This window comes from Aquarana catesbeiana, linkage group LG02, assembly GCF_042186555.1.
Source record: "Aquarana catesbeiana isolate 2022-GZ linkage group LG02, ASM4218655v1, whole genome shotgun sequence".
Lineage (NCBI taxonomy): Eukaryota > Metazoa > Chordata > Amphibia > Anura > Ranidae > Aquarana > Aquarana catesbeiana.
This window is the reverse complement of record NC_133325.1, coordinates 788,900,658-788,928,010: the sequence shown is the minus strand read 5'-3', so window position 1 is coordinate 788,928,010 and position 27,353 is coordinate 788,900,658. Positions and strand designations below refer to the sequence as shown.

The following is a 27,353-nucleotide window of genomic DNA, read 5'->3' as shown; positions in this document are numbered from 1 at the left end:
AAGGGTCACATGTGAGGCCTACCCTGGGGTGGGTTCTTCTGGGCTAACGCTGGGCACTTTGGGCACTGTCACTGCCTTACACATGGGGTACCTTTACTTGAACAGACTGCTGAACTCTAAGAAAACTCTCTCGATGTAATATACACCACCACATCGATGCATTTAGGTGGGACATGCTCAGCCTAAGCCCTCTCCACCTGTCCAGTGTATATCACCGCTACCTCACTCCCAGTAATGGAATGGGGACCCGGCACAGGTAGCAGTCCAAACATAAAGTGCAGTCCTTGCCTAACATCCCTAGTCCCTAACTTCAGGCTTGTTGCTGCCCCAGCATACCTGCATAGGATGAGAGTCCATTAATAGCGGGAACTCCGATATCGGCATGACACTGGTGATCCAGACTCCGGCAATGGTGATGAGCAATACACCTCTCTGGCTCGGAGGCCCTTTGGGTAAAAGGGATAAAGGGACCCCTGTTCCTTTTATAATACACGCAACCAGTGGGTTGGACCCAGCAAAGCCCACCAAATTGAAAACTGGAGAATATAATTAACCCAACCCTTCCCAAACCGGGGCAGCGTTAACCTCTACCTGCCTATAAGTTTGTAGATTCTTTATCTAGCGCTTAACTTTGTATCAAAGAATGTGATTAGAAAATTTGCCACCTGTTGTTTTACATCATAGTGGCTCAGTGGTTAAAGATACATCATGTTGGATTGGTGGTCAGGGTTATATTGGGTTGGTTTAGTGGCTAGGATTATACCTCAATGCCCCAGTGGTTATGGTTACATCAAGGTAGCTCTGTGGTTAAGAGTATATCATGGTGGTTCAGTAGTTAAGGTTATACCCCGGTGTCCCAGTGGTTATGGGTACATCATCGTAGCTGTGTGATTAGGATTATATCATGGTGGTTCAGTAGTTAAGGTTATCCCCCGGCGTGCCAGTGGTTATGGTTATATCATGGAAGCGCTCTGGTTAGGATTATATCATGGTGGTTCAGTGGTTAAGATTATACCCCAGTGCCCCGTCAGTTATAGTTATGTAATGGCAGCTCTCTGGCTAGGATTATATCATGGCGGTTCAGTGGTTAAGGTTATACCCCAGTGCCCCGGGCTTATGGTTACATCATGGTAGCTCTGTGCCTAGGATTATATCATTATATCATAATAACTCAGTGGTTAAGACTATGCCATGACGGTGCAGTGGCTAGGGTTACATCATGGTGGTTTAGTGATTAAGGTTACTTTTTTTTTTTTAATACATTTTTGTTGGAGTTTCCATTTATACAGAAACATGAATGATACAAAAATTGTACAGATTCCATGTCTAAAAGACCATAGAAGAATAAGAGTACAACCAAATAAGGTTACATCATTTTGGATCAGTGGCTAAGGTTATTTATTGGTGGTTCACCAGTTAAGGTTACACCTCAGCATCCCAGTGGTTATCGTTACATAATGGTAACTCAGAGGTTAGAATTATATCATGATAAGTCAATCATGTTAGATCAGTGGTTAGGGTTATATTATGGTGATTCAATGGTTAAGATTACACCCCAGTGCCCCAGTGGTTATGGTTACATCATGGTAACTTAGTGGTTAGCATTACTGTTTGTCATGAGGTCAAAGGTTAAGACTACACTGTGGTGGTGTAATGCTTAGGATTTCATCCAGGTGGCATCGTGTTTAGGGTTACGTCATGTTGGGTCAGTGGTTAGGGTTATGTAATGGCAGTTCAGTGGTTAAGGTTACACCCCAATGCCTCAGTGGTTATGGTTACATCATGGTAACTCAGTGGCTAGAATTATAATAAGTCAATGGTTAGGGCCACACTGTGGTGGTGTAATGCCTGGGGTAATATCCTGGTGGCTTTGTGTTTAGGGTTACATCATGTTAGGTCAGTGGTTAGGGTTAAATAATAGTGGGTCAGTGGTTAAGGTTACGCCCCAATGACCCAGTGGTTATTGTTAGATTGTAGTGCCTCAGTGGTTAGGATTCTATCAGGGGGACTCAGTGGTTAAGGTTACACCCCAATGCCCCAGTGGTTATGGTTACATCATGGTAACTCAGTGGTTAGAATTACTGTATATCATGATAAGTCAAAGGTTAAGACTACGCCGTGGTGGTTTAATGGGTTACATCATGTTGGGTCAGTGGTTAGGGTTATGTAATGGTGGTTCAGTGGTTAAGGATACACCCCATTGCCACAGTGGTTAGGTTTACATCATGGTAACTCAGTGGCTAGACTTATTTCATGATAAGTCAATGGTTAGGGCTATACTGTGGTGGTGTGATGCTTAGGGTAACATCCTGGTGGCTTTGTGTTTAGGGTTATATAAAGTTGAGTCAGTGGTTGTGGTTATATAATGGTGGTTCAGTGGAAAAAGTTATGCCCCAGTGGTTATGGTTACATCATGGAAACTCAGTGGTAAAATTATATCACGATAAGTCAATGGTTAGGGCTACACTGTGGTGGTGCAGTGCTTAGGGGGACATCCTGGTGGCTTTGTGTTTAGGGTTATATAAAGTTGAGTCAGTGGTTAGGGTTATATAATGGTGGTTCAGTGGTTAAAGTTATGCCCCAGTGGTTATGGTTACATCATCATAACTCAGTGGTTAAAATTATATCATGATAAGTTAGTGGTTAGGGCTACACTGTGGTGGTGCAGTGCTTAGGGTAACATCTTGGTGGCTTTGTGTTTAGGGTTACATCGAGTTGAGTCAGTGGTTAGAGTTATGTAATGGTGGTTCAGTGAAAAAAGTTATGCCCCAGTGGTTATGGTTACATCATGGATACTCAGTGGTAAAATATATCACGATAAGTCAATGGTTAGAGCTACACTGTGGTGGTGCAGTGCTTAGGGGGACATCCTGGTGGCTTTGTGTTTAGGGTTATATAAAGTTGAGTCAGTGGTTGGGGTTATATAATGGTGGTTCAGTGGTTTAAGATATGCCCCAGTGGTTATGGTTACATAATCATAACTCAGTGGTTAAAATTATATTATGATAAGTTAGTGGTTAGGGCTACACTGTGGTGGTGCAGTGCTTAGGGTAACATCTTGGTGGCTGCGTGTTTAGGGTTACATCGAGTTGAGTCAGTGGTTAGGGTTATGTAATGGTGGTTCAGTGGAAAAAGTTATGCCCCGGTGGTTATCATCATGGAAACCCAGTGGTAAAATTATATCACGATAAGTCAATGGTTAGGGCTACACCGTGGTGGTGCAGTGCTTAAGGGGACATTGTGGTGGCTTTATGTTTAAGGTTACATCATGTTGGGTCAGTGGTTGGGGTTATAGAATGGTGGTTCAGTGGTAACGGTTACACCCCAGTGCCCAGTGGTTATGGTTAGATCAATGTTTCTCAGTGGTTAGGATTCTATCAGGGTGATTCAGTTTTAAGGGCAACATCATGGCAGTTCAATGGTTTGGATTGTATCATAGTGGATCAGTCGTCAATCACACCATGGTGGCTTCCTGCCTTTATGCCATATTTGTAAAAGAATTGGCAGTATTTAAAGGTCTTGTTTTGACTTGATGAGTAGAACCGATCCAACCCCTTTTTGAGTCCTTTGATAATACAGAATACACTTTGCAGAATGTTAGTTTTGGCACCTTGCACTCATACCGCCCAACCCTCAGAGATGAAACCTAGGGACTTTTTAGCACAAAATACTGTATGTAGGCAGAGGAAACATTAAGTGGACCGTGAAGGATGAATACTCCAAGAGCAAGTTCTTTCTTCACTACCTAGTTCTCCTTAATGCTGACTGTTTAAGATGACAAATCAAATACTATATGAAAGGTCAGAGTACATCTAAAGGCTCCGCTATGACAGTCTAAACCAAAACCAAATCCAGTTACTACGTCATACACAACCAGGGCCATCTTTAATAATAATTGAACCCTGGGCAAACATTTTCTTGGGCCCTCTCGAATCCACTTATCAACTATTTGCAGGCAGTGGGGGCTCAAGGGGCAGCTTGCTTTGGGCCCCACAACAATGACTGGGCCCGGGGCAGCTGCCCCTTATGCCCTGTGTTAAAGACGGCCTTGTACACAACTCTTCATCTTCCTCGACTGAGCCAAATCCTCCTTCATTTGTGTCTCACAAACTCCCCCTCCTAGACACTGCAGCTCACAGTTCGAGGGTTAGCCACGCCCCCTGCAACATCTTCTCCTCCCACTGTAGTGCAAACAGGCACAGCCTACCTGAAAGTGACAACTCTGCCCTGAATTTAAGAGCAGTGCAGCATCGTTGTCCCCCTCCTCCCCATTACAGGTCATTGCAAAAGATTGACTTCACTGGAAGGATCGACAGGTATTTGTGGGACTTAAAGAAAACCGGAAGCACAGATGGACTTAAAATGAAGTGCTATTTTTTTTTTAAATAGGAGGCCACAGTTCTATATTAAAGGTCTGTATTAAATAATAAACAGATATTAAGAAATTTGCATAGCAGTTTGTCCAGTGAAGCGGCATGTACATTCGTTCTGTGCGAATTGGGCAAAAACAGTTGTTTTTTAGGATATTTTCTCTTCTGTTGGATGTTTTTTTTTATTATGGGCAGTAGTAAAAGAAATACAATGCAACAATTCTAGAGAATGCTGTAGGGAATAAGCCAGTTATTGCAACCATTGATTATATTTATTTTCTAATTCCCTCTAGCGTTCTCTAGTAGTGCAGGTGTGGATAATCAGTGGTTACATTAAGCCCGCGTTTAAACTGAACACGGCTTTGAAATCATGCAACTTCATCTGAAATCTCTCGATTTCAAAGCTGCGACTTCGGGGGCGACTTGAAAGACATCTGTGCGGCTTCATGCACAGATGTCTATTGAAGTCGCACCCAAAATCATCAAAAATAGTGCAGGAACTACTTTTGCAAATGGGTGCGACGCCGCGAAGTCAGCGTTGCACCGATTGGAACGGTGCTATTGCCGGCAATAGGCTACCACTTGTCTTGTGATTTGACCTGTCAAATCACATGACAAATCGCGATTACCCCATCGGTTGCAGGCGGGCGGGCTCGCTCCTACAGGCGGCGGGTTGCGGGCTCCTGTGGGTGGGTTGCAGGCTCCTATGAGCGGCGGGTTGTGGGGTCCTATGGGCAGTGGGTTGCGTTCTCCTACGAGCGGCCGGTTGCATTCTCCTACGGGCGGCTGGTTGCGGGCTCCTACTGGCAGCGGGTTGCGGGCTCCTATGGGCGGTGGGTTGTGGGCTCCCACGGGCAGCGGGTTGCGGGCTCCTGTGGGTGGGTTGCGGGCTCCTATGGGCAGGTTGCGGGCTCCTATGGGCGGGTTGTGGGCTCCTACAGGCGGCAGGTTGCGGGCTCCTACAGGCGGCAGATTGCGGGCTCCTATGGGAAACGGGCATCGGCTCCTGTGTCCTCTCTGCATCACGGCGGCTTCTCCCTCCCCCTCCTAGGCGTCCAATAGGATCGTCTGTCCTTTTAGCCAATCAGGTGACCGGTGTCAAAACCCGCTTCCTGAATATTGATTTGCTGTTGACACACCTGGGTGGGCTCGAAGCGCACTCTCTGCAACCCAAGCCCACCCTATATTGAAGCCTATTAGAGCCCCTCGTATTGGAATCCATGCGCCAGTGTCCTGAAAGGGGCCAGACGCATGGATAGGGGAAGAGGCGATGGACGGGGGGAGGTTTCACTCGTGGGCCCTTAATGGACGGGCCGCCCCTGATTGTGACCCTGGTAGTTCCACCACTGGTGTTTAGTAGCCTTTTATTTATTTTATTTATTTATTTCAGGTACTTATATAGCACTGTCAATTTACGCAGCGCTTTACATATACATTGTACATTCACATCAGTCCCTACCCTCAAGGAGCTTACAATCTAAGGTCCCTAACACACATTCATACATACTAGGGACAATTTAGACAGGATCCAATTAACCTATCAGCATGTCTTTGAAGTGTGGGAAGAAACCGGAGTACCCGGAGGAAACCCACGCAGGCACAGGGAGAACATGCAAACTCCAGGCAGGTAGTGTCGTGGTTGGGATTCGAACCAGCGACCCTTCTTACTGCTAGGCGAAAGTGCTATCCACTGCACCACTGTGCCGCCCCAATATTTTATTTATTTGTTTTACCATTTTATTCATTTTTTTTAATGAGCCCCATTAGGGGGCTTTGGTGAGATATCAGGGGTCTAGACAGACCTCTGATGTTTCATCTTTGAGACAGAAGAAGGAGATTGAAGACCAGAGCCTCTGATAAGGCAGTACAGCTGGCCCTCCTGTACCAGGCCCGGGCCCCATCAGTTCAAAAGGGGGGCCCAGGCACCTGCTGAATAGGAGGGACAGCTGTACTGCCTTATTGAGGAAACCGATCCTCAAGTCTAGTATTTGTGCCCCCCACCCCCCCTGTTGTCTGGGCCCCTCTGTGTGCCCCCTTCCCCTGCAGCACTGCCAGTGTCCTTCCTCTCCCGCTGGCAGCCTTTGCAGGCACACAGGGGATTTGTTTCAGGATGAGTGTGGGGGGGGGGGGGGTCCCTGTCAGGTAGTCTGTACGGGGCCCCATGATTTCTAAAAAGCAGCTTTGTTAAGGACACAGCCCTCAATCTCCATCTCTGTAGCCTCAGCTGCACAGATTGAATGGACAGGAATAGCTCTGTATGGAGCTTCATGTTCAATCACAAATTGAAGTATAGTAAACACAGTCTACCATGCTTCAGTTATGAATAGACCAAGTCCGTAATTGGTACCAGCCCCTCCCCCCACCACTGTCCATCCTGACTCATCCACCGCAGCAGCTAGAGGGGAGAGGCGGGGGGCCAGGGGAGCCCACAGGAGCCCGGGGACAGCAGGATAGGAGGGGCATATAGAGGAACCAATCTCCTCCCATTTTCCTCCTCCAGCCACTGAATTCCTGCAGGAGGAAGAGGAGGAGAAGAGTCCTATCAGCGGCTGCAGGGGAAAAATGGAGGGCATCGCTTACTCTATATGCCGCCCCCCGCCTCCCCTCATATCCAGGTGTACAGGGGAGCAATTGCGACCCCTGTGACCCCTACAGTTACTCCCCTGAACTTCATCTTTTTTATTGTACCAAAAAATTGAGTAATACAGTATATTGTATTTGTGTGCCCCAAAATTAACTTTGTTTGATTTTTGCACTTGATCAACCGCTGTGCTAATATTGTTTAACATAAAAATTTGGAACGACCGCTGTTTTATTCTCCAGGGTCTCTTCATTCAGAAGATTTACATTTTTGCGGAGGTTTAAGTAATACTCAGGCCTAAAATGATTATTATTATTATTTTTTTTTTTTTTTTTAAATGTGTGCAAAAACCGCAATAAAAGGCATTTGCAGTTGGAGTTTTGTGTATGGTACGGTTTAGGATAAAAATAAGATGTTGTTTTTATGGTGTTCTCAGATATCCAGGAAGTCATCTATGAAAAGGAAAATGACTTTCCTCAGGGCAAAGAATTTCTCTTATCTTGTCAGCTCTGACTTTACCGCGTTTACGTGGCAGCAGGATAGGAATACCTACCTCCGGGTAGGATGGTTACTATATAACTTTTCTGTCATCATTAAACATTAAGCTGAATAAATCTCAGGAGTGTGAATGCCCCCCCCCTTGGAATGTTGGCATGTCTGGTAGCGCAGCTTTAACACCGTGTTTCCAGCCGCAGGTATATCCTGAAATCCCAGCTCTCCTCTCCTCTAATCAATAATGTATCGTTAGTGATGGCTCGTTATCTGAAACGCTGTCTACGTATCCAGGCCAGTACGGGGGAGAGCGATTATTAGTATACGGATTTCTTCCACTGACAGATGGCGAGCTCCGCGCTCAAGATGTTTATCTTCTCCTCAAACGTCTTATTTTTTTTTTTTTTTATCAGTATTCCTCCAGGACAACAAAATCCAATACATATTCATTTATTTCAAATTGGCCACAAAGAGAAAAAAAGACAAAAAGATCATTTAATAACAAAACATATATATATATATATATATATATATATATATATATATATATATATATATATATATATATATATATATATATATATATATATATATATATATATATTCACTACAAATAAGATATTTCACATTGGCAGCAGTAAAAACAGGCGGATGAGCTACTGTTATACCGGCCACCTACAACAAATAAAGAAGTAATAAATAATAAACCATAGATAAATAATACAATAAATAAATAATAAATACAACACAATACAATAAATAATAACAATAAGTAAATAATGCAATAAATAATGAATACAATACATAAATACAATAAATAAATAGTACAATAAATAATAAATGTGATACAGTAAATAATAATAAACAGTAAATAATAAATGTGATACAGTAAATAATAAACAATACATAAATGATACAATAAATAATAATAAACAATAAATAATACAATAAACTGTCTACAATACAGCTGAGAAAGGGCTGGTTACAGGGCGTGAACAATGGGTAAAAGCCTTGTGAGCTGCCACACTAAGCCTAAATTAACCTAAAATAAACACAGGTGATATAACTATAATTAGCCGCCCGCACTTCCCACACTTCCCCAGATGGTGATAATGCAATCTATATAACACACTGTGCAGCGCTGATAAATATGGAAACAATACTAAATATATATATATATATATATGAATATAATATATATATATATATATATATATATCTATATAGAGATATATATATCTATATAGATCTATATAGATCTATATATATCTATATAGATATATAGATATAGATATATATATCTATATAGATATATATCTATATAGATATATATCTATATAGATATATATATATATATATATAGATATATATATATATATATATATATATATATATATATATATCTATATATATATATATATATATGAATATATGAATCTAGTAAACACTATATATAACATAAATGTCTGAAGCATAACAACATATAAACATTATAAATAAAATGCTCCGTGATAATTGCACTCAGTCCTCAATGATTATTATTAGTTAGTTATTAAACTAAACAGCAGCAGTCCATATATATATATGAAAATAAAGTGCTCGTGCTCCGTGACTTTTAATAAATCCTTGATGAGTGTTTTAACTAAACAGCAAAAGTCCATATTAACATCAATCATGTGATAATAGGTGTCTTCATGCGTGGTGCACACACACAACCCCCACCGGGTGTGCCCTCACTTTAATGGCTTAAAAAATAAGCCTGTAATAGATAGCAGTAGCCTGCAGAGATCCTCCTTTGCTTCCTTTATCCCATGCAGGTTTATGGGACACTTGTATGGAACACAGGACACCTACTACTTCCAATGATAACCCAGCTCAGAGGTCACTATTTTCTCCTGGTATGTTCAGAGACTCTCCTCATATACATCACATGTCAAGATGACACAGACGCCACTGGCTGTCAAATCCAGCCAACGAGGCCGTGCTGCAACTTTAAGCCAAATGCTCAGCTCACGGTTGTAGCTCATTGTACTTAGCCATTTGGCTTGGCTCCACCCCCATTTTCTCCTCATTGGCTCACTGGCTGTGATTGACAGAAACGGGGGCCAATGGCTCATCCAATGGGGAGGGAGCGTCCCCTGCAGAGCCGAGACTCTCGTGCACATCGCTGGATCGATATGGGGCTCAGGTAAGTATTGGGGGGGGGGAGGGGGGCTGCTGCTAAGTGGAGGTTTATAGAAGGCATGAAGGTAAAAAACCTTGAGCCTTTTGAAATACTTTTAGGCCCCTTCCACACTGGGGCAGGTTGCAGGCGCTATTGCGCTAAAAATAGCACCTGCAAACCGACCTGAAACAGCCGCTGTGTCTCCAATGTGAAAGCCCCGAGGGCTTTCACACTGGAGCGGTGCGCTAGCAGGACGGGAGAAAAAATCCTGCTAGCAGCACCTACGGGGCGGCGAAGGAGTGGTGTGTATACCGCTCCTTCACTGCTCATGCCCATTGAAATCAGTGGGACAGCGCGGCTATACCGCCAGCAAAGCGCCTCTGCAGAGGCACTTTGCAGTGGTTTTTTAACCCTTTCTCAGACGCTAGCAGGGGGTGTAAAACCGCCCCCCCCGCTAGCGGCCGAATACTGACGGTAAAGCGCCGCTAACAATAGTGGTGCTTTACCGCCAACACCGCCCCCGCCCCAGTGTGAAAGGGGCCTAACTGACTTAATATACAGATTGAAGTTTATCCTTTTGATCTGCAGATGAGTGAACAGAATGATACAAAAGTAACAGTAGGTTACATTGTATCTTTTTGTAGTGTCTGAGGAAGTGTTATTTATAAACATTGTCAGACTGTTGGGTTTTTTTTGACAGCTGAAAGCTGTGTAAACAGCAATGCCGAGAAAGTTCCTCTCGGCGCATAAGGACCCCCCTCCACTGCGCAGGCGCAGCGCTTGCGCAGTAGGAGCCGGCGGAAATAGCCGAAGCTGAATAGAATAGAAATCAGCTGTACACGGCGCCTGTAAGAGGGCCCCTCACTGGCTCGCTTCGCTCGCCACGCTTCAGGCACGGCCTCGATTCGCTCGGCACTATTTTGTTCTCCCTCTAGGTCCACTTGGATGGTGGGGATTCAACCTGGACCTAGGGCGCAGGCGCCATGTACAGCTGATTTAAGTTTTTCAGCTTCGGCTATTTTCGGCGGCTGCTAGTCCTCCGCACTGCGCAAGCGCTGCGCCTGCGCAGTACAGGGGGGTCCTTATCCGCCGGGGGAACTTTCTCGGCAAGACACCGGCTTTGATTAACAGCTTGCCGACCGTATACTGTGTATATATATATATCGATTTTTCAATGGGCTCCCGGGTGCTGCCGCCGCCATTACTTCTAAGGGAAACCGGCAGTGAAGCCTTGCGGCTTCACAGCCGGTTCCTTACTGCGCATGCGCGAAGTGCGCTGTGCTTCCTGAATAGCTCGACGGCGGCGGAAGGAGGAGGGTGGCCGAATTTCCAGGGGGACCTCACCGTGGCGAGGTCTCCTGGAAGTGGAAATGGGTACATGTCAAAATCAGGTACCCGCTCCCCCCCCAAAAGATGCCAAATATGGCAGCAGTGGGGGGGAGCAAACAAGCGGAGCTTCCCCTTTCTTCCCCTCCGCTTTAATCAGAGCTGAAATTCTGTGTACTGGGAGAGGGAAGCAGGGCAGAAGGACTGGATGTGCTACACACGTCCTGTGTCCAATAATGACCTTCTCTTGGGCATGTGTAGCACACCTAAAGTCTGTTAATCTCTAGGGGGCTTCAAGATGCTGCTCCCTCCCCCCCCGCCCCACCTACATGAATGAGTATGGGGTCTTCCACAAAAAAAATGTACCCTAGAAATAGACACCCGCTGCTTCCTTAGGAACCAGTGACAGTGGGAAGCTATCAAATATAGAGCTTCTATATATATGATGTTCAGCTGGGATGTGCAAAACTCCAATACAAACCTGAACCGTGGGCTCATCCCTACTGGATATACACTAGTAGAATTCCACTCAAATTTTTTAATTTGAAAAAAGTTAATTCGTTAGTGGGGACTGAATTAAGGTTTGTTTTCGACTGTAGTGACCAAAAATTCCGAGGGAGCAAGATGAAAACATTTTCTCCAGCAAACGAAGTTCTAACCATGTATGTGGTTTTCATTCTGGAAAGTCCATTCAAAAACAAACTTTAAGACATTCGCCAAGTCATTAAATGTACAGTGGATATAAAAAGTCTGCACACCCCTATTAAAAATTCCCATTTCTGTGATGTAAGAAAATGAGACAAAGATAAATAGTTTCTGGACTTTTTCCACCTTTAATAAACTTTACAACTACAAATTGAAATCTTTTAGGCGGAGGGAAGAAAAAAAAACAACCTAAAATAATATGGTTGCATAAGTGTGCACACCCTTATACTAATACTTTGTTGAAGCACCTTCTGATTTTATTACAGCACTCTGTAGTCTTTTTTGGGTATGAGTCTATCAGTATGGCACATCTTGACTTGGCAATATTTGCCCACTCTTCTTTGCAAAAACACTCCAAATCTGTCAGATTGTGAGGGCATCTCCTGTGCACAGCCCTCTTCAGATCACCCCACAGATTTTCAATGGGATTCAGGTCTGGGCTCTGGCTGTGCCAATCCAAAATTTGTAATCTTCTTCTGGTGAAGACATTCCTTTTTGACTTGGATGTATGATTTTGGTCGTTATGCTAAAAGATGAAGTTTCTCTTCATGTTCAGCTTTCTAGCAGAAGCCTGAAGGTTTTGTGCCAATATTGACTGGTATCTGGAACTGTTCATAATTCCCTCCACCTTGACTAAGGCCCCTGTTTCAGCTAAAGAAAAACAGCCCCAAAACATTATGCTACCACCACCATGCTTCACGGTGGGTATGGTGTTCTTTTGGTGATGTGCAGTGTTGTTTTTGAGCCAAACATATCTTTTGGAATTATGATGAAAAAGTTCAACCTTGGTTTCATCAGACCAGAACACATTTTCCCCACATGCTTTTGGGAGACTTCAGATGTGTTTTTGCAAAATTTAGCCGGGCTTGGATGCTTTTCTTGGTTAGAAAAGGCTTTCGTCTTTCCACTCTACCCCACAGCCCAGACATATGAAGAATACGGGAGATTGTGGTCACCACACAGCCAGTACTTGCCAGATATTCCTGCAGATCCTTTAATCTTGCTGTAGGCCTCTTGGCAGCCACCCTGACCAGTTTTCTTCTCTTTTCATCAATTTTGGAGGGACGTCCAGTTCTTGGTAATGTCATTGTTGTGCCAGATTTTCTCCACTTGATGATGACTGTCTTCACTGTGTTCCATGGTATATCTAATGCATTGGAAATTCTTTTGTACCCGTCTCCTGACTGATACCTTTTAACAATGAGATCCCTCTGATGCTTTGGAAGCTCTCTGTGGACCATGGATTTTGCTGTAGGATGCGACTAAAAAAAAAAAAAATGTCAGGAAAGACCTACTAGAACAGCTGAACTTTATTTAGGGTTAATTATTATTATTATACAGGATTTATATAGCGCCAACAGTTTATGCAGCGCTTTACAACATTAGGGAGGACAGTACAAGTACAATACAATTCAATACAGGAGGAATCAGAGGGCCCTGCTTGTTAGAGCTTACAATCTAGGATCAGAGGCACCTTAAATGATGGGAGGTGTGTACTGACTCCTATTTAACATGAGTTTCAATGTGATTGCTTAATTCTACATCCCCAGTTATAAGAGGGTGTGCACACTTATTTGACCACATATTATTTTATTTTTTAGTTTTTACTCCTCCCCCCCCAAAAGATTTCAGCTTGCTTTTTAATTGAGTTGTACAGTTTATAGGTCACATTAAAGGTGGAAAAAGTTCTGAAATGATTTATCTTTGTCTCATTTTTACATCAAAGAAACCTGACATTTTAACAGGGGTGTGTAGACTTTTTATATCCACTGTACATACGTTGTTTACACGAACGTTCGATCTAGTGTAAGTCTTTTGTAATCATCAAAACAGGTGAAACACACGATCTGTTCTCTGATTCTTCACCTTCTGATATATATATATATATATATAATATATATATATATATATATATATATATATATATATATATATATACACACAAAATATATATATATATCTATATATATATGTGTGTGTGTATGTATATATGTGTGTATGTATATGTATATATGTGCATATATGTGTGTGTGTGTGTATATATATATATATATATATATATATATATATATATATATATATATATATATATGTATATATGTGTATATATATATATATATATATGTATATATGTATATATATATATATATATATATATATATATATATATATATATATATATATATATATATATATATAGTTTAGCGATCTTTGTGAGGAATTCGTTTACTTCTTTTATGATCTTCCAGCTTGTATGTGTGTGCTGTACATTGTATACATAGCTGAGTCACTTCTTTTTTATATCATCTCGCTCAGCCCATCCTACACCTGAGCAATTTAACTGGAGAATGTGAAATTAAAAAAAAAAAAATGGAAGAAAGGGAATGCGGAAAAACTTGTTTTAAAGTTATCAGCAGATCTGCAAATGTAACAAAATGCAAAACTTTGTTATTTGAGTGCCGGTTCACACTACTGCGCTCTGCGAGATCGCATGTGATTCGCACTGCAGTGCAAATCACATGCGATGTCTGTGCGATTTCAGCCATACAGATAGTATGGCTGATATTGCATCGCATTCGGACCAAACTCGCACAGGACCCTTTTTGTTTTTTTTTGCTCTGCACCAGAATCGGATCGCATGGGTGTTCACACCTGTGCGATCCGATTCATGTCCGAATTGACAGTTCGCAGTGCGATATGCGAGCTGAAATTAGGGTGTCATTAACCACTTAAGGACCAGTTAAAAACAGGTTTTTTTTTTGCTAGAAAATTACTTAGAACCCCCAAACATTATATATATTTTTTTCTAACACCCTAGAGAATAAAATGGCGCAGTGGTCTTACAAGCGCACTTTTCTTGGAAAAAATTAATTGAATTGAATTAAAAAAATGAGACAACAGTAAAGTTAGCCCAATTTTTTTTTATATTGTGAAAGATAATGTCGCTTCGAGTAAATTGATACCCAACATGTCACGCTTCAAAATTGAGCTCCCGCTCGTGGAATGGCGACAAACTTTTACCCTTAAAAATCTCCATAGGCGACGTTTAAAAAATTCTACAGGTTGCATGTTTTGAGTTACAGAGGAGGTCTAGGGCTAGAATTATTGCTCTCGCCCTACCGATCATGGCGATACCTCACATATGTGGTTTGAACACCGTTTTCATATGCGGGCGCTACTCACGTAATGCGCTCGCTTCTGCACGCGCGCTCGGCTGGATGGGGCACGTTTAAAAATTAAAAAATGTTTTTTCCTTTTTATTTTACCTTTTTATTTTTTATTTTTACACTGTTCATTTAAAAAATAAATGGTGTCACTTTTATTCCTATTACAAGGAATGTAAACTTCCCTTGTAATAGAAAAAAGCATGACAGGACTTCCTAAATATGAGATATGGGGTCAAAAAGACCTCAGATCTCATATTTACACTAAAATGCAATAATAAAAAAAAAATTTTAATAAAAAAAAAATACCAAAAAAATGGCCCTTTAAGAGCTATGGGCAGAAGTGACGTTTTGACATCGCTTCCGCCCTGCAATGCTATGGAGACGGGCGGGGGCCATCTTCCCCTCACTGGTCTCCATTTCAGGCTAGGGAAAGGATCAGAACAGGGGGGGCCCCTCTCCCGCCGCCAGTAAAAGTGATTTTGCAGCGAATCCGCCGCAGAGACCACTTTTATCTTGAAGCGGACGGCCCGCTGAAGAAGAGGATACCGGGGTTATGGCAGCTAGCTGCTGCCATAACAACGATACTCCTCTTCAAAGTACCGACGTATAACGACGGTGGGCGGTCCAGAAGTGGTTAACAATGTATTGACACTCCTGACAGTTGGCATATGGCAGTGTGAACTGCCGTGCGAGTCAGGTGCAATGCGGAAACGCAGTGGATTTGCAGGGTTCCCGCATGGCACAAGTGTGATCAGGCACTGAGTCTTATTTTAAATATTGGTAGGAGAAGAAATATGGGATTTTTAGGGTGCCCAAGAAAAATTACTAGTCAAATATATAAAAAATAATATAGAAATGTATTAGTACAAAATGTATAAAAGACATCAAAGTATCATCATACAGTAACCATAATATGAGTAACCAGCAGTGACTTCTTGCTCTACATGTTTCGCCATGCAATGGCTTCCTCGGGAGTCTTCCAACAAGCACTGCTTAGCATGGTAACTATAGGTGGAAAACAATATATTAAAATCCATATTTAATAAAAAGAACAATATTTAACAAATTGGAAATAGAAATAAAATTTTCTCGCAAATACAGATAGACCAAGCGTGCCCCCCACCCCCTACCCCGCTGCATCCCCACCTGAACTGTGGAACATGTCCTATCTGTGAAGGTCACAACCCTGATGTCTTGAGGACATTGAAAAGATGCGGAGAAATCTGGTGCATCACACAGAAGGACATATAGGCCCCATAAGGCAGAGTGTTATCTGAAAAAGGGGGATACATTATGAGCTCAAGCTCAGAAAATCAACAGAAAAGTATTTTCTAACCACGGTAGAATAAGAACATTCAAACCTTAGAATGCAGATATGGGAACCAATTAGTAATAATGGAGGGTATCTTAGCAGGAGGTACTTCCAGACGGTTAGTCGATCTGAAGGCAGACATTCCCAGAGGCAACCTCCAAGCAGTCAAGTATCCTAATCAACAACCAGCAAGGAAAAAAGAGACATTCAAAACCAACCTGCTAACTTCCAATCCAAATAGTTCCTACAAGAGTCTAGACGTTTTTACCTTTCACAGATTTGAAGCATCACATATGGCCTTGCCCTTGACTCCACCACTGCTCTATCTGCAGAAAAAGGGGATCCTTTTATGTCCCGTCCACCTCACCGGCGTCCAATGGCGTCCATGAGGCGCGGAAGCCAAGAAATCGCCACTGCGCATGCGCGAGTGGCGCCGGAAGTGACGCAACGCGCAAGCTTGACAATCACCTGGCGCCATGATGCGGTGCCAGAAATTATGTCACGTGCAAGCGTGGCATCCACACGACGCCATGATGGAAAATCTGCCCACAACTGGGTGCAACCTCTGGCTATCAAAGCCAATGAACATTCAGTTTGCAATGAGCAAGTGGCTGGTGGCGCCAGCTCACATATACATATTTGGGATTCCCCTTATATGGTTAGCGGAGAAGATGCCCTGGGCGTCCGTATGATCACCTACAGTGCCTTGCAAAAGTATTCACCCCCCCTTGGCTTTTTACCTATTTTGTTACATTACATCTTTAGTGAACACAATAATCTAAGTTGGTGAAGTAAGATTTGAAAAATATATACATAAAACTATTTTTCAGAAATAAAAAAAATGATAATTGGCATGTGCGTATGTATTCACCCCCCTTTGTCATGAAGCCCATAAAAAGCTCTGGTTCAACCAATTACCTTCAGAAGTCACATAATTAGTGAAATGATGTCCACCTGTGTGCAATCTAAGTGTCACATGATCTGTCATTACATATACACACCTTTCTGAAAGGCCCCAGTGGCTGCAACACCTAAGCAAGAGGCACCACTAACCAAACACTGCCATGAAGACCAAGGAACTCTCCAAACAAGCAGGGCTGGATTAGCCACAAGGCCACCGAGGCCAGGCCTCGGGGCGGCAGTGGTGTAGGGGCGGCGCCGCTGCTGCAGCGACTTCGCGGCCGCCCCCCCCTTTCGTGCTGCAGTCTTTTATGGGCACCAGTGCCCATAGAATGATGGCCGCGAGCCGACCACGAAACTGCGCATGCACCGTTCCGAAGCCGGCCGGCCGTGCTCGGGAAAGCTCGTAAGCGCTCGGCCGGGCGTCGCATGCGCAGTAGCATACTTGCACCGGGCGGCGCATGCGCAGTAGCGTACTTGCGCCACCCGGCGCCATTTTTAAAAAAATAGCAAGTAATGTCAGCGGTGCGGCGGCGAGGGAGAAAGATGACATCTCTCATTGCCCGCACCGCTGTTCCGCCCTCCTCCTTCTGGTGGCAGGCAGCATGGCAAGGGACATCCCAATCTGGTGGCAAGTGACATCCCCATCTGGTGGCAAGTGACATCCCCATCTGGTGGCAAGTGACATCCCAATCTGGTGGCAAGTGACATCCCCATCTGGTGGCAGGCAGCGTGGCAAGTGATATCCCCATCTGGTGGCAGGCATGGTGGCAAGTGACAAGAGATGGTGGCAAGTGACACGCTCAGGGCTCCCAATGATTCTGCATTATGGTGAGTTGAACTATTTCAGTTTATATTACAATGTAATGATAGGAATAATGTGTTTCAATCATCCTGACACCATAACAACCATGGTGCCGGGGATGATTGAAGCACTAACACCAGCCATTGCCCTGAAAATTTGCCTGCGAAAAATCCTTACCCCTCGCGCGCTTACCCTGAAGTATTTTTAGTCTGTACAATTAAAGCCAGTTATTTTCAGTGTTCTCGTGTGTGGAGATATGTTTTTAATTGATCTATCTATTGTAGAAGTCATCAATAAAGGACGTGGTGTGTGTGTGTGTGTGTGTGGGGGGGGGGGGGGGGGGCGGCATTGAAGGACCCGGCCTTGGGGCGGCAAAGGGAGTAAATCCGGGCCTGCAAACAAGTAAGGGACAATGTTGTTGAGAAGTACAAGTCAGGGTTAGGTTATAAAAAATATCCAAAACTTTGATGATCCCTAGGAGCACCATCAAATCTATCATAACCCAATGGAAAGAACATGGCACAACAGCAAACCTGGCAAGAGACAGCCGCACACCAAAACACACGGACCGGGCAAGGAGGGCATTAATCAGAGAGGCAGCACAGAGACCTAAGGTAACCCTGGAGGAGCTGCAGAGTTCCACAGCAGAGACTGGAGTATCTGTACATAGGACGACAATAAGCCGTACGCTCCATAGAGTTGGGCTTTATGGCAGACTGGCCAGAAGAAAGACATTACTTTCAGCAAAAAACAAAGTGGCACATTTTTGAGTTTGCAAAACTGCATGTGAGAGACTCCCAAAATGTATGGAGGAAGGTGCTCTGGTCTGATGAGACTAAAATTTAACTTTTTGGCCATCAAAAAAAAGGCTACGTCTGGTGCAAACCCAACACATCACCCAAAGAACACCATCCCCACAGTGAAACATGGTGGTGGCAGCATCATGCTGTGGAGATGTTTTTCAGCAGTCAGGACTGGGAAACTGGTCAGAGTTGAGGGAAAGATGGATGGTGCTAAATAAAGGGATATTCTTGAGCAAAACCTGTACCACTCTGTGTGTGATTTGAGGCTAGGACATGGTAGCAGGACAGGGTAGGCATGTTGGATGGACATGTTATGTGTGCATTTTGGGTGAACATGTTGGGTGGACATGTTGTGTAGGTATATTGGGTTGACATGTTGGGTGGCCATGTTGAGTGGGCATGTTTATGCTGTACAGGTGGGAAGGATGGAGAGAGGATACACCTCAGAAACCAACTGTAGTAATCAGATGAGCTTTACAAGCCTGACTAATCTTCGTCCTTCATAGTGGATGTGTTTGAGCGGTGATGATTGAGGAACACAAGATAGTCAACGTGTCCACCAAGGTTGGTGCAACATTTTCCCATCCATGTCAGTATTTGGTGGCTCTAAAGTTCACATAGATCATATAACACCAAGATTATACTTGACCAATAATTGCCCTTTACCGCACTGACATCACCATGCCAGTCTATATCCCGGTAAATTTCATGTTATTATGAGATTTTCCTCCATGTCTTGGTGAAAGGTCAGGTCAGCCATAATTGCAGGGTTAATATTACCGCTCATAATTCCATTATAACACATTGTAGCCGTGTCAGCCGTAGTTATGAAGAACATTATCTCTTGGCGAAGGTCCTGGAACAGCTATGGATATCAGTGTGAACTTAAGCCGATGGATTGGTGCCATTTGTCTTACCTTTCTTTTACTGTATCTTCAGTAGCATTTCTTTGGGTGACATTTATCAGGCTGTGCGTCAATCGGTACGAACATTGAATATATGGTAATGTGAACGACAAAGGAGTCGTAGAGGACTTATAGAATCGTCCACAATTATTTAATTAATTGATTATTTAATTTAATTTAATTTAACCATAGAAAAATATTATGGTGAGCACTTAAACCTGATCTCCAGGAGGAGCAAATATCATCTAAATCCATTTGTCATGTGCATGCTTGAATCTTGGTGTGCTTTGTGAATTTCCAGTACCGGGACAGGGTTGTACAGTGCCCAGGGCAAGGATCCAGAACTGCGCCCTCTTTCCCACTGTAAATACATGCTGTAGAATGGTTGTACAATCCTGTGTCTATTCTTTGCCCCCTTGCTTCACTGCTCCTGGGGCAGCTGCCCCTCCTGCCCACCCCTTTGTTCCCCCGGCCCTGTGTATTTCTTCCAGATCTGTTGGGTAATCCAGTGTGAGACTTCCTGTAGTAAAGACCGCTCACTGCTGCTCTATTTCCTTGTGCAAGGTGACTGGTCTTGTCTCCGACAACTTCTCTAGTTTACTGCAGGCAGCTTCTATTGCGTGGAGCCCGCTGGGCCCCTCCCACAGACTTGCTCAAGCTATGTACAGCACAGTGATGATGTCTCTGTTACATTTGCAATGTAATATCTGGGTTTGCAAGGGCATTTGGCTCACACACAGTGGAGTTGCATCCTCTGTGCCTAGTGAGGAATATATTTCAATGAACTTCTTTTGTGCGCAGGCATCTTCATATTTATATAACTCCTCCCAAGAGCCAGCCCACTTCTCATGGGCGGCTGTGCTGGTGACTAGTGGTATAGCAGCAGCTGGAGATTTTATACTTGAAGACTGCAATAGGCATACTGTATATAGGTTGTGGCTTGCAAGTGGTTTACCTGAAGCTATCAGCCATAACCCCATGATTTTTTTTTTCATTTTTTTTTCTCTTTCTCATGAATGTGGTCCAAGGGGCTAATTAGCCACTGGATTGCTTTCAGAAGCAGCGGAAGTGGTTTCCCCCCTCCCTTCCCGCTGGTGTTTCTCAGGCTTACTGTTTTTACCAGCGAGCCCGTTTCACACAGCAGATCGTCAATGTTTGCCTCTATGATCTTGGAGGACCATTTTATTCTTTAGGGTCTCTGCTAAAAAAAAAAAAAAAATATATATATAAATATATATATATATATATATATATATATATATATATATATATATATATATATATATCTACATATATACATACATACAGTGCCTTGAAAGAGTATCCATACCCCTTGACATTTTCCAAATTTTGTCATGTTACAACCAAAAACGTAAATGTATTTTATTGGGATTTAATGTGATAGACCAACACAAAGTGGCACATAATTGTGAAGTGGAAGGAAAATGATAAACGGTTTTCAACATTTGTTACAAATAAATATGTGAAAAGTGTGGGGGGGCATTTGTATTCAGCCCCCTTTAGTCTGATACTCCTGACTAAAATCTAGTGGAACCAATTGCCTTCAGAAGTCACCTAATTAGTAAATAGAGTCCACCTGTGTGTAATTTAATCTCAATATAAATACAGCTGTTCTGTGAAGCCCTCAGAGGTTTGTTAGAGAACCTTAATGAACAAACAACATCATGAAGGCCAAGGAACACACCAGACAGGTCAGGGATAAAGTTGTGGAGAAGTATAAAGCAGGGTTAGGTTATAAAAAAATATCCCAAGTTTTGAACATCTCACAGAGCTCTGTTCAATCCATCATCCGAAGATGGAAAGAGTATGGCACAACTGCAAACCTACCAAGACATGGCCGTCCACCTAAACTGACCGGCCGGGCAAGGAGAACATTCATCAGAGAAGAGCCAAGAGGTCCATGGTAACTCTGGAGGAGCTGCAGAGAATCTGTCCACGGGACAACTATTAGTCGTGTTCTCCACAAATCTGCCCTTTATGGAAGAGTGACAAGAAGAAAGACATTGGTGAAAGAAAGTCATAAGAAGTCCTGTTTGTAGTTTGTGAGAAGCCATGTGGGGGACACAGCAAACATGTGGAAGAAGGTGCTCTGGTCAGATGAGACCAAAATTCAACTTTTTGACCTAAAAGCAAAACGCTATGTGTGGGGGAAAACTAACACTGCACATCACCCTGAACACACCATCCCCACCGTGAAACATGGTGGTGGCAGCATCATGTTGTGGGGATGCTTTTCTTCATCAGGGACAGGGAAGCTGGTCAGAGTTGATGGGAAGATGGATGGAGCCAAATACAGGACAATCTTAGAAGAAAACGACTTGAGACTGGGGCGGAGGTTCACCTTCCAGCAGGATAATGACCCTAAACATACAGCCAGAGCTACAATGGAATGGTTTAGATCAAAGCATATTTATGTGTTAGAATGACCCAGTCACAGTCCAGACCTAAATCCAATTGAGAATATGTGGCAAGACTTTAAAATTTCTGTTCACAGACGGCTCTCCATCCAATGTGACAGAACTTGAGATATTTTACATAGAAGAATGGGCAGAAATGTCCCTCTCTAGATGAGCAAAGCTGGTAGAGACATCCCCAAAAAGACTTGCAGCTGTAATTGCAGAGAAAGGCGGTTCTACAAAGTATTGACTCCGGGGGGCGCCATACAAATGTACTCCACACTTTTCACATATTTACTTGTAAAAAATGTTGAAAACCGTTTATCATTTTCCTTCCACTTCACAATTATGTGCCACTTTGTGTTGGTCTATCTGACAGAGATCTCCAAACTACGGCCCTCCAGCTGTTGCGGAACTACATGTCAGGGGCGGATCCAGAGTCTAGTCTCGGGAGGGGCACTGCCAGAAAATAAGGTGTACCTGTAGGCCATTTTGTGAAATAGCCAGCAAAGGCACGCGTGCTGATTGGCCAAAGGGGGAGCCAATCCAGCGGGTCTGGCCGAAGTGATGTCCGCCGGCCACCTGCAATCGCTCCACACAGAGATAGAACAGCGGTCTGCTGATGTAAACAAGGCAGATCGCCGTTCTGTCAGAGATGAACAGAGTGATCTTGTGTTCCTGCTAACCAGGAACACAGATCACTCTGTTCATCTAGTCAGTCCACCCCCCACACAGTTAGCAAGCACCCCCTAGGGACACAGTTAACCCTTTGATAACCCCTGATGTTAACCCTTCCCAGCCAGTGTCATTAGTACAGTGACAGTGCATATTTTTATTACTGGTCCCCAAAAAGTGTCAAAAGTGTCCGATCTGTCCGCCACAATGTTGTAGTCCCGCTAAAAAAAACACTGATCACCGCCATTACTAGTAAAAAAGAAATAAAAATGCCGTAAATCTATCCCCTATTTTCTAGATGCAATAACTTTTGTGCAAACCAAGCAATATACACTTATTGGGATTTTTTTTACCAAAAATATGTAGCAGAATTCATATTGGTCTAAATTGAGGAAGACATTTTTTTCATAGCAAAAAGTAAAAAATATTGCTTTTTTTTCGAAATTGTCAGTTTCTTTATATCGCAAAAAAAAAAATATCACCAAAAGAAAGTGCTATTAGTGGAAAAAAAAAGGACATCAATTTTACTTGGGTACAGCGTTGCACGACACGCAATTGTCAGATAGTTACAGTAATGCAGCACAGTATCACAAAAAATGGCCTGTTCATGGGGGGTAAAACTTTCCAGAGCTGAAGGGGTTTAGATTGAATAAAACTCAAAGGGCAGCACTTGTTTTTCATAAATAATGGCAGTATGGCACACAAGATTTTGTGATTTTACACATTTGCTAATTCTTTTACTCACTTTTATATAATATTTTGGTGCTCTGGTCACTGGTGGGGGGGAGGGGTTCCCATGCTGGAGCAATGGAGATGAGCAGGATCCATTAGCAGGTGCAGCCGGCAAGCATCAGATGACAGTGACACACAGTCACTGCTTCTTCCTGTGTTCACGCCGTGCTGTGGAGAAGATGGAGGGAGGAGGTGGGTGGAGCCAACACTCTCATGCAGGGGCGGAGAATGAAGAAGGCTCCGCTATGAATGCTGGGGTCCTCCTCCTCCTCAGCAGCGGCTCCAGCCTCTGATGTGACTGACGTCACTGGTTGCTACACGCCAAGCGGCACAGGCGTTAGCAACCAGTGCAGGGAAGACTAGCCAGCGGCGCAGCTCCACCCACCTACTCCCTCCAGCGCTGCAATAGCATAATGGACATAACACAGAGTCTCTCTCCGCGCCGCTTATCAGCTGCTTATACTGGCGTGAGAGAGAGACTCGGTCGGGACTGCAGTCACTGATATTTTCGGGGGGGGGCAATTGTCCCGTTGCCCCCCCCCTGGATCCGCCCCTGCTACATGTCCCATGAGGCATTGTAAAAGTCTGACATTCACAGACGTGACTAGGCATGATGGGAATTGTAGTTCCTGAACAACTGGAGGGCAGTAGTTCCTGAACAGTTTGGAGATCCTTCTATCACATAAAATACCAATGAAGTACATTTACATTTTTTACGGTTGTAACATGACAAAATGTTGAAAAATTCAAGGGGTATGAATACTTTTTCAAGGCACTGTGAGTATATGTGTGTGTATATATATGTGTATATATAAAATAATTTATTGTTTGGGGGTTCTAAGTAATTTTCGAGCAATAAATACTGATTTTTACTTGTAGACAAAAAGTACCAGAAGGGGCCTGGTCAGCAGGTGGTTATAATAATGCAGCAGATAATTAGTGGAGGCAGGGGCCACGGTGGGGCCCTTGGTCCCTGGGACTCGGGGGACTTTTCTCTGCCTTCACACCCCAGCACAGGAGACAAGCAGTGTAGTCGCACCCTGCGTTCCTGGGCCGGCCAGGGCTGTTCAGGAGTCACAATACAAGACAGACGGAGTATGTACAAAGGGCTTTCCCTCTACTGCACGCTGTTCAAACAAGTGACCTCACAAGAGCGAGATATAACAATGGTTCCTATAATAGCCCAGATGTAATTCACACTTCAAATGCCAGCAGACTGAACCACACCCGGCATGCTTCATAGAAGTGGCAGCTATTACCATGGGGTGACAGCCATGTTTGCAGCTGGACAGCGCCTTCCTAAAAAGAAACCCATCACCCAGGATACGTCTGAGGGCTGCTATGCGGCTTCCTGAAAATGCCATCTGTCTGGCCATTCCTGGTCCAAGAGCATGCAGCCAGTGAAGTCAAAACTTCTCATCCGCAGACTTTTTGACACCAGCACAGTTAGAGTTTAACCTTCGGCTGAGAAGAACATACTCGCACCCCACGCATGCACAGGAACGCCGCTGGTCACTGCAGCGTTTCTGCAAATGGGCGCAGTCCTGAAATCTGCCTCCTGGGATTCCCACACCTCCCAACTTTCTGAGATGGGAATAAGGGACACCTATCAGCAAAAGTATGCAGGCATAGGACACCCCCCCCTTGCCACGCCCCCTTAAAGGAGAATTGTACAAAAAAACAAGATTGATTAAACCCAGAAGTGCTTTTTTACCACTACTATTCCTTTATATTGGCTTTTGAAATTTACAAATGCAGCAATTTAGAAATCAGATGAAAGGTTTAGCACTGAGAAACACTTTTTTGATAAAAGTGCATTTTATATACATCTATAGGGATCAGATCAAAATGAGGAACAAATGGGGAGGAAAGAGGGACAGAGGGACATTGCTCCAAATCAGGGACAGTCCCTCGAAATCAGGGACGGTTGGGAGGTATGGATTCCTACATCACTCACCCTAGGAGGCAGACCGCACATGCACAAAAAAAAAAAACAGCATGTGTCTGCACTGTCTTTGCTGCGGGGGTGCGGACCACCCCCAGGTGACACCCACCAGAGGGGGGACACCACCAAGTAGGAAGTGATTTCTGACCGCAATGGCGTCACCCCCCCCCCCCCCCCCACCCACCCATCCGTGACAGTGCATGGATCGGCACGCCGGCACTGACAGTATCATTTACAAGGGTGTGACCGTGCGCTGCTGGCCCCAAACTTGCCTGCCCATTCCTACGTCACTCATCCTAAGAGGCAGACCGCAGGATCTTGCGCATGTGCAAAAAACGGTACGGATGGTCTGCAGTGGTGTTTCCATGGGGGGGTGCAGAGCGCACCCGGGTGACACCCGCCAAAGGGGGTGACACCGTCAAGTACGAAGTGATATCCAACAGCGATGGTGTCAGCCACATCTGTGACAGCGCACGGATCAGTGTACCAGCACCGAATGCATCATTTACAGGGGCCGATTTTGGCATGCGCACAGTGGGGGCGTAACACCAGGTTTTACCACACCAGGTGACACCAACCCTAGTGAGGCCACTGGGTGTCTGCCAGTTTACTGGCATGGGTCCGTGATGAGTCTGCGCATGCGCAAGGGGTCCGGCACATGTGCAGAAACGCCTGAGGAGATCTGACTTGTCCCAGAGACCTGGGCTAAGATCCCCGTGGCGTGAGAGCCCTGAAGCACGTCAGCTGTTGATGATATCCTGCTCGTCAGTCCTGCCTACTTAAGCCGTCCAGTGGATCCCTGACTTCACTTTGGTCAACATCACAAGAGCCTATCTCCTGCGTTCCTGTTTAAAGACGGGCTTTGCTGACATCCCTTCTGGCTCCAAATCCTGCTTGCTGTTCCACTACATTGATCCCTGACTTCTGGCTTGGCTGACTATCCCTTCCGATTACTTAACTTTGGATATGTTTTGACTACGTTTGTTCTTTTTACTTTTATTATTAAACAAGTGTGATTTAACTATACTTCTTTCTCAATCTGATTTCATGGTTTCTGACAGCCCCCCATCTCACAAATCCCCCCAGCACAAATGTCTCCCACCTCCAAAAAAATAAATAAATCACCCCTCCTAACATAAATCCGCTGTCACTCAAATTTCCCCTCCAAGTACACATCTATCCCCCCTCCGAGCACAACCACCCATCCCCAAATTTCCCCTCCTAGCACAAATCCCCTCAAACAGCCCCATTAGCACAATTCCCCACCACCCATCACCACCATATCCCATATCACCTCTTCTAGCACAACCCCCCCCAATCCCCCCTTCTAACACAAATCCTCTTTCCCCCTCCCAGCACAGATTCCCCCTAAATCACCACTTCTAGCACAACCCCCCTCCAAATCCCCCTCCTAGAACAATACTTACCACCTGCTGTCCCCTAAATTCCCCCTTCCAACACAAATCCCCTCCCCTCCAATTTCCTCACGGTGCCTTCCCACTTCACATGATACCACAGTGCCCCTCCTGCCCACCCCCGCAGAGGTGCAGATGGTCTCTACCAGGACCCGAAGGCCAAGTAGAGCCCATGGGCTTATTTGCGAATGCACAATAATTGCGGCTCTGAGGGGAGCAGAGCCTGTACACATGTGTATGTATGTGAGATAGGGACCTTCTTAGATTGTAAGCTCCTTGGGATAGGGACTGATGCGAATATACTGTACAATATGTAAATTGGCGCTATAGAAATACATGTAATAAATACATTTATTATTTTACATTATAGTATTATTAATGTACATTATAGAAGATTATTGAAGAGTTGAAGTTTTATGGCCAGAATTGTCTTCTTCTGTTTTACATATTTTGATATCAGACAAAAAAATAGTTTCCTCGTGGCTCCAATCGCCTTCTCTCATTGGTCGTAGCACTCAGTGAAAGCTTCTCGTTCCTGGAAAGCCGGCGTCCGTCTTCTGATTGGCCGTTCCCTGGCCGGCCTGCAGGGTGTATTGTAATTAGATTGTACCGGTCGCAGCGATCTGATATTGGCACCAG

The 27,353-nt window shown here is 44.1% G+C and overlaps 2 protein-coding genes across 2 annotated transcripts in view; one reads left to right on the top strand and one right to left on the bottom strand.

The window, feature by feature from the left end:
* SPICE1 (spindle and centriole associated protein 1) overlaps positions 1-442 on the bottom strand; it is an 86,146-nt gene extending 85,704 nt beyond the window's left edge. Inside the window, exon 1 of the mRNA XM_073617454.1 lies at positions 337-442. Within this exon, the coding sequence (XP_073473555.1) occupies positions 337-384 (48 nt within the window). The 5' untranslated portion in view covers positions 385-442. The remainder of the gene's footprint in view (positions 1-336) is intronic.
* The window catches only part of SIDT1 (SID1 transmembrane family member 1), a 131,532-nt gene that overhangs the window by 2,455 nt on the left and 101,724 nt on the right, over positions 1-27,353 (top strand). The gene's annotated exons all lie outside the window — the stretch shown is intronic.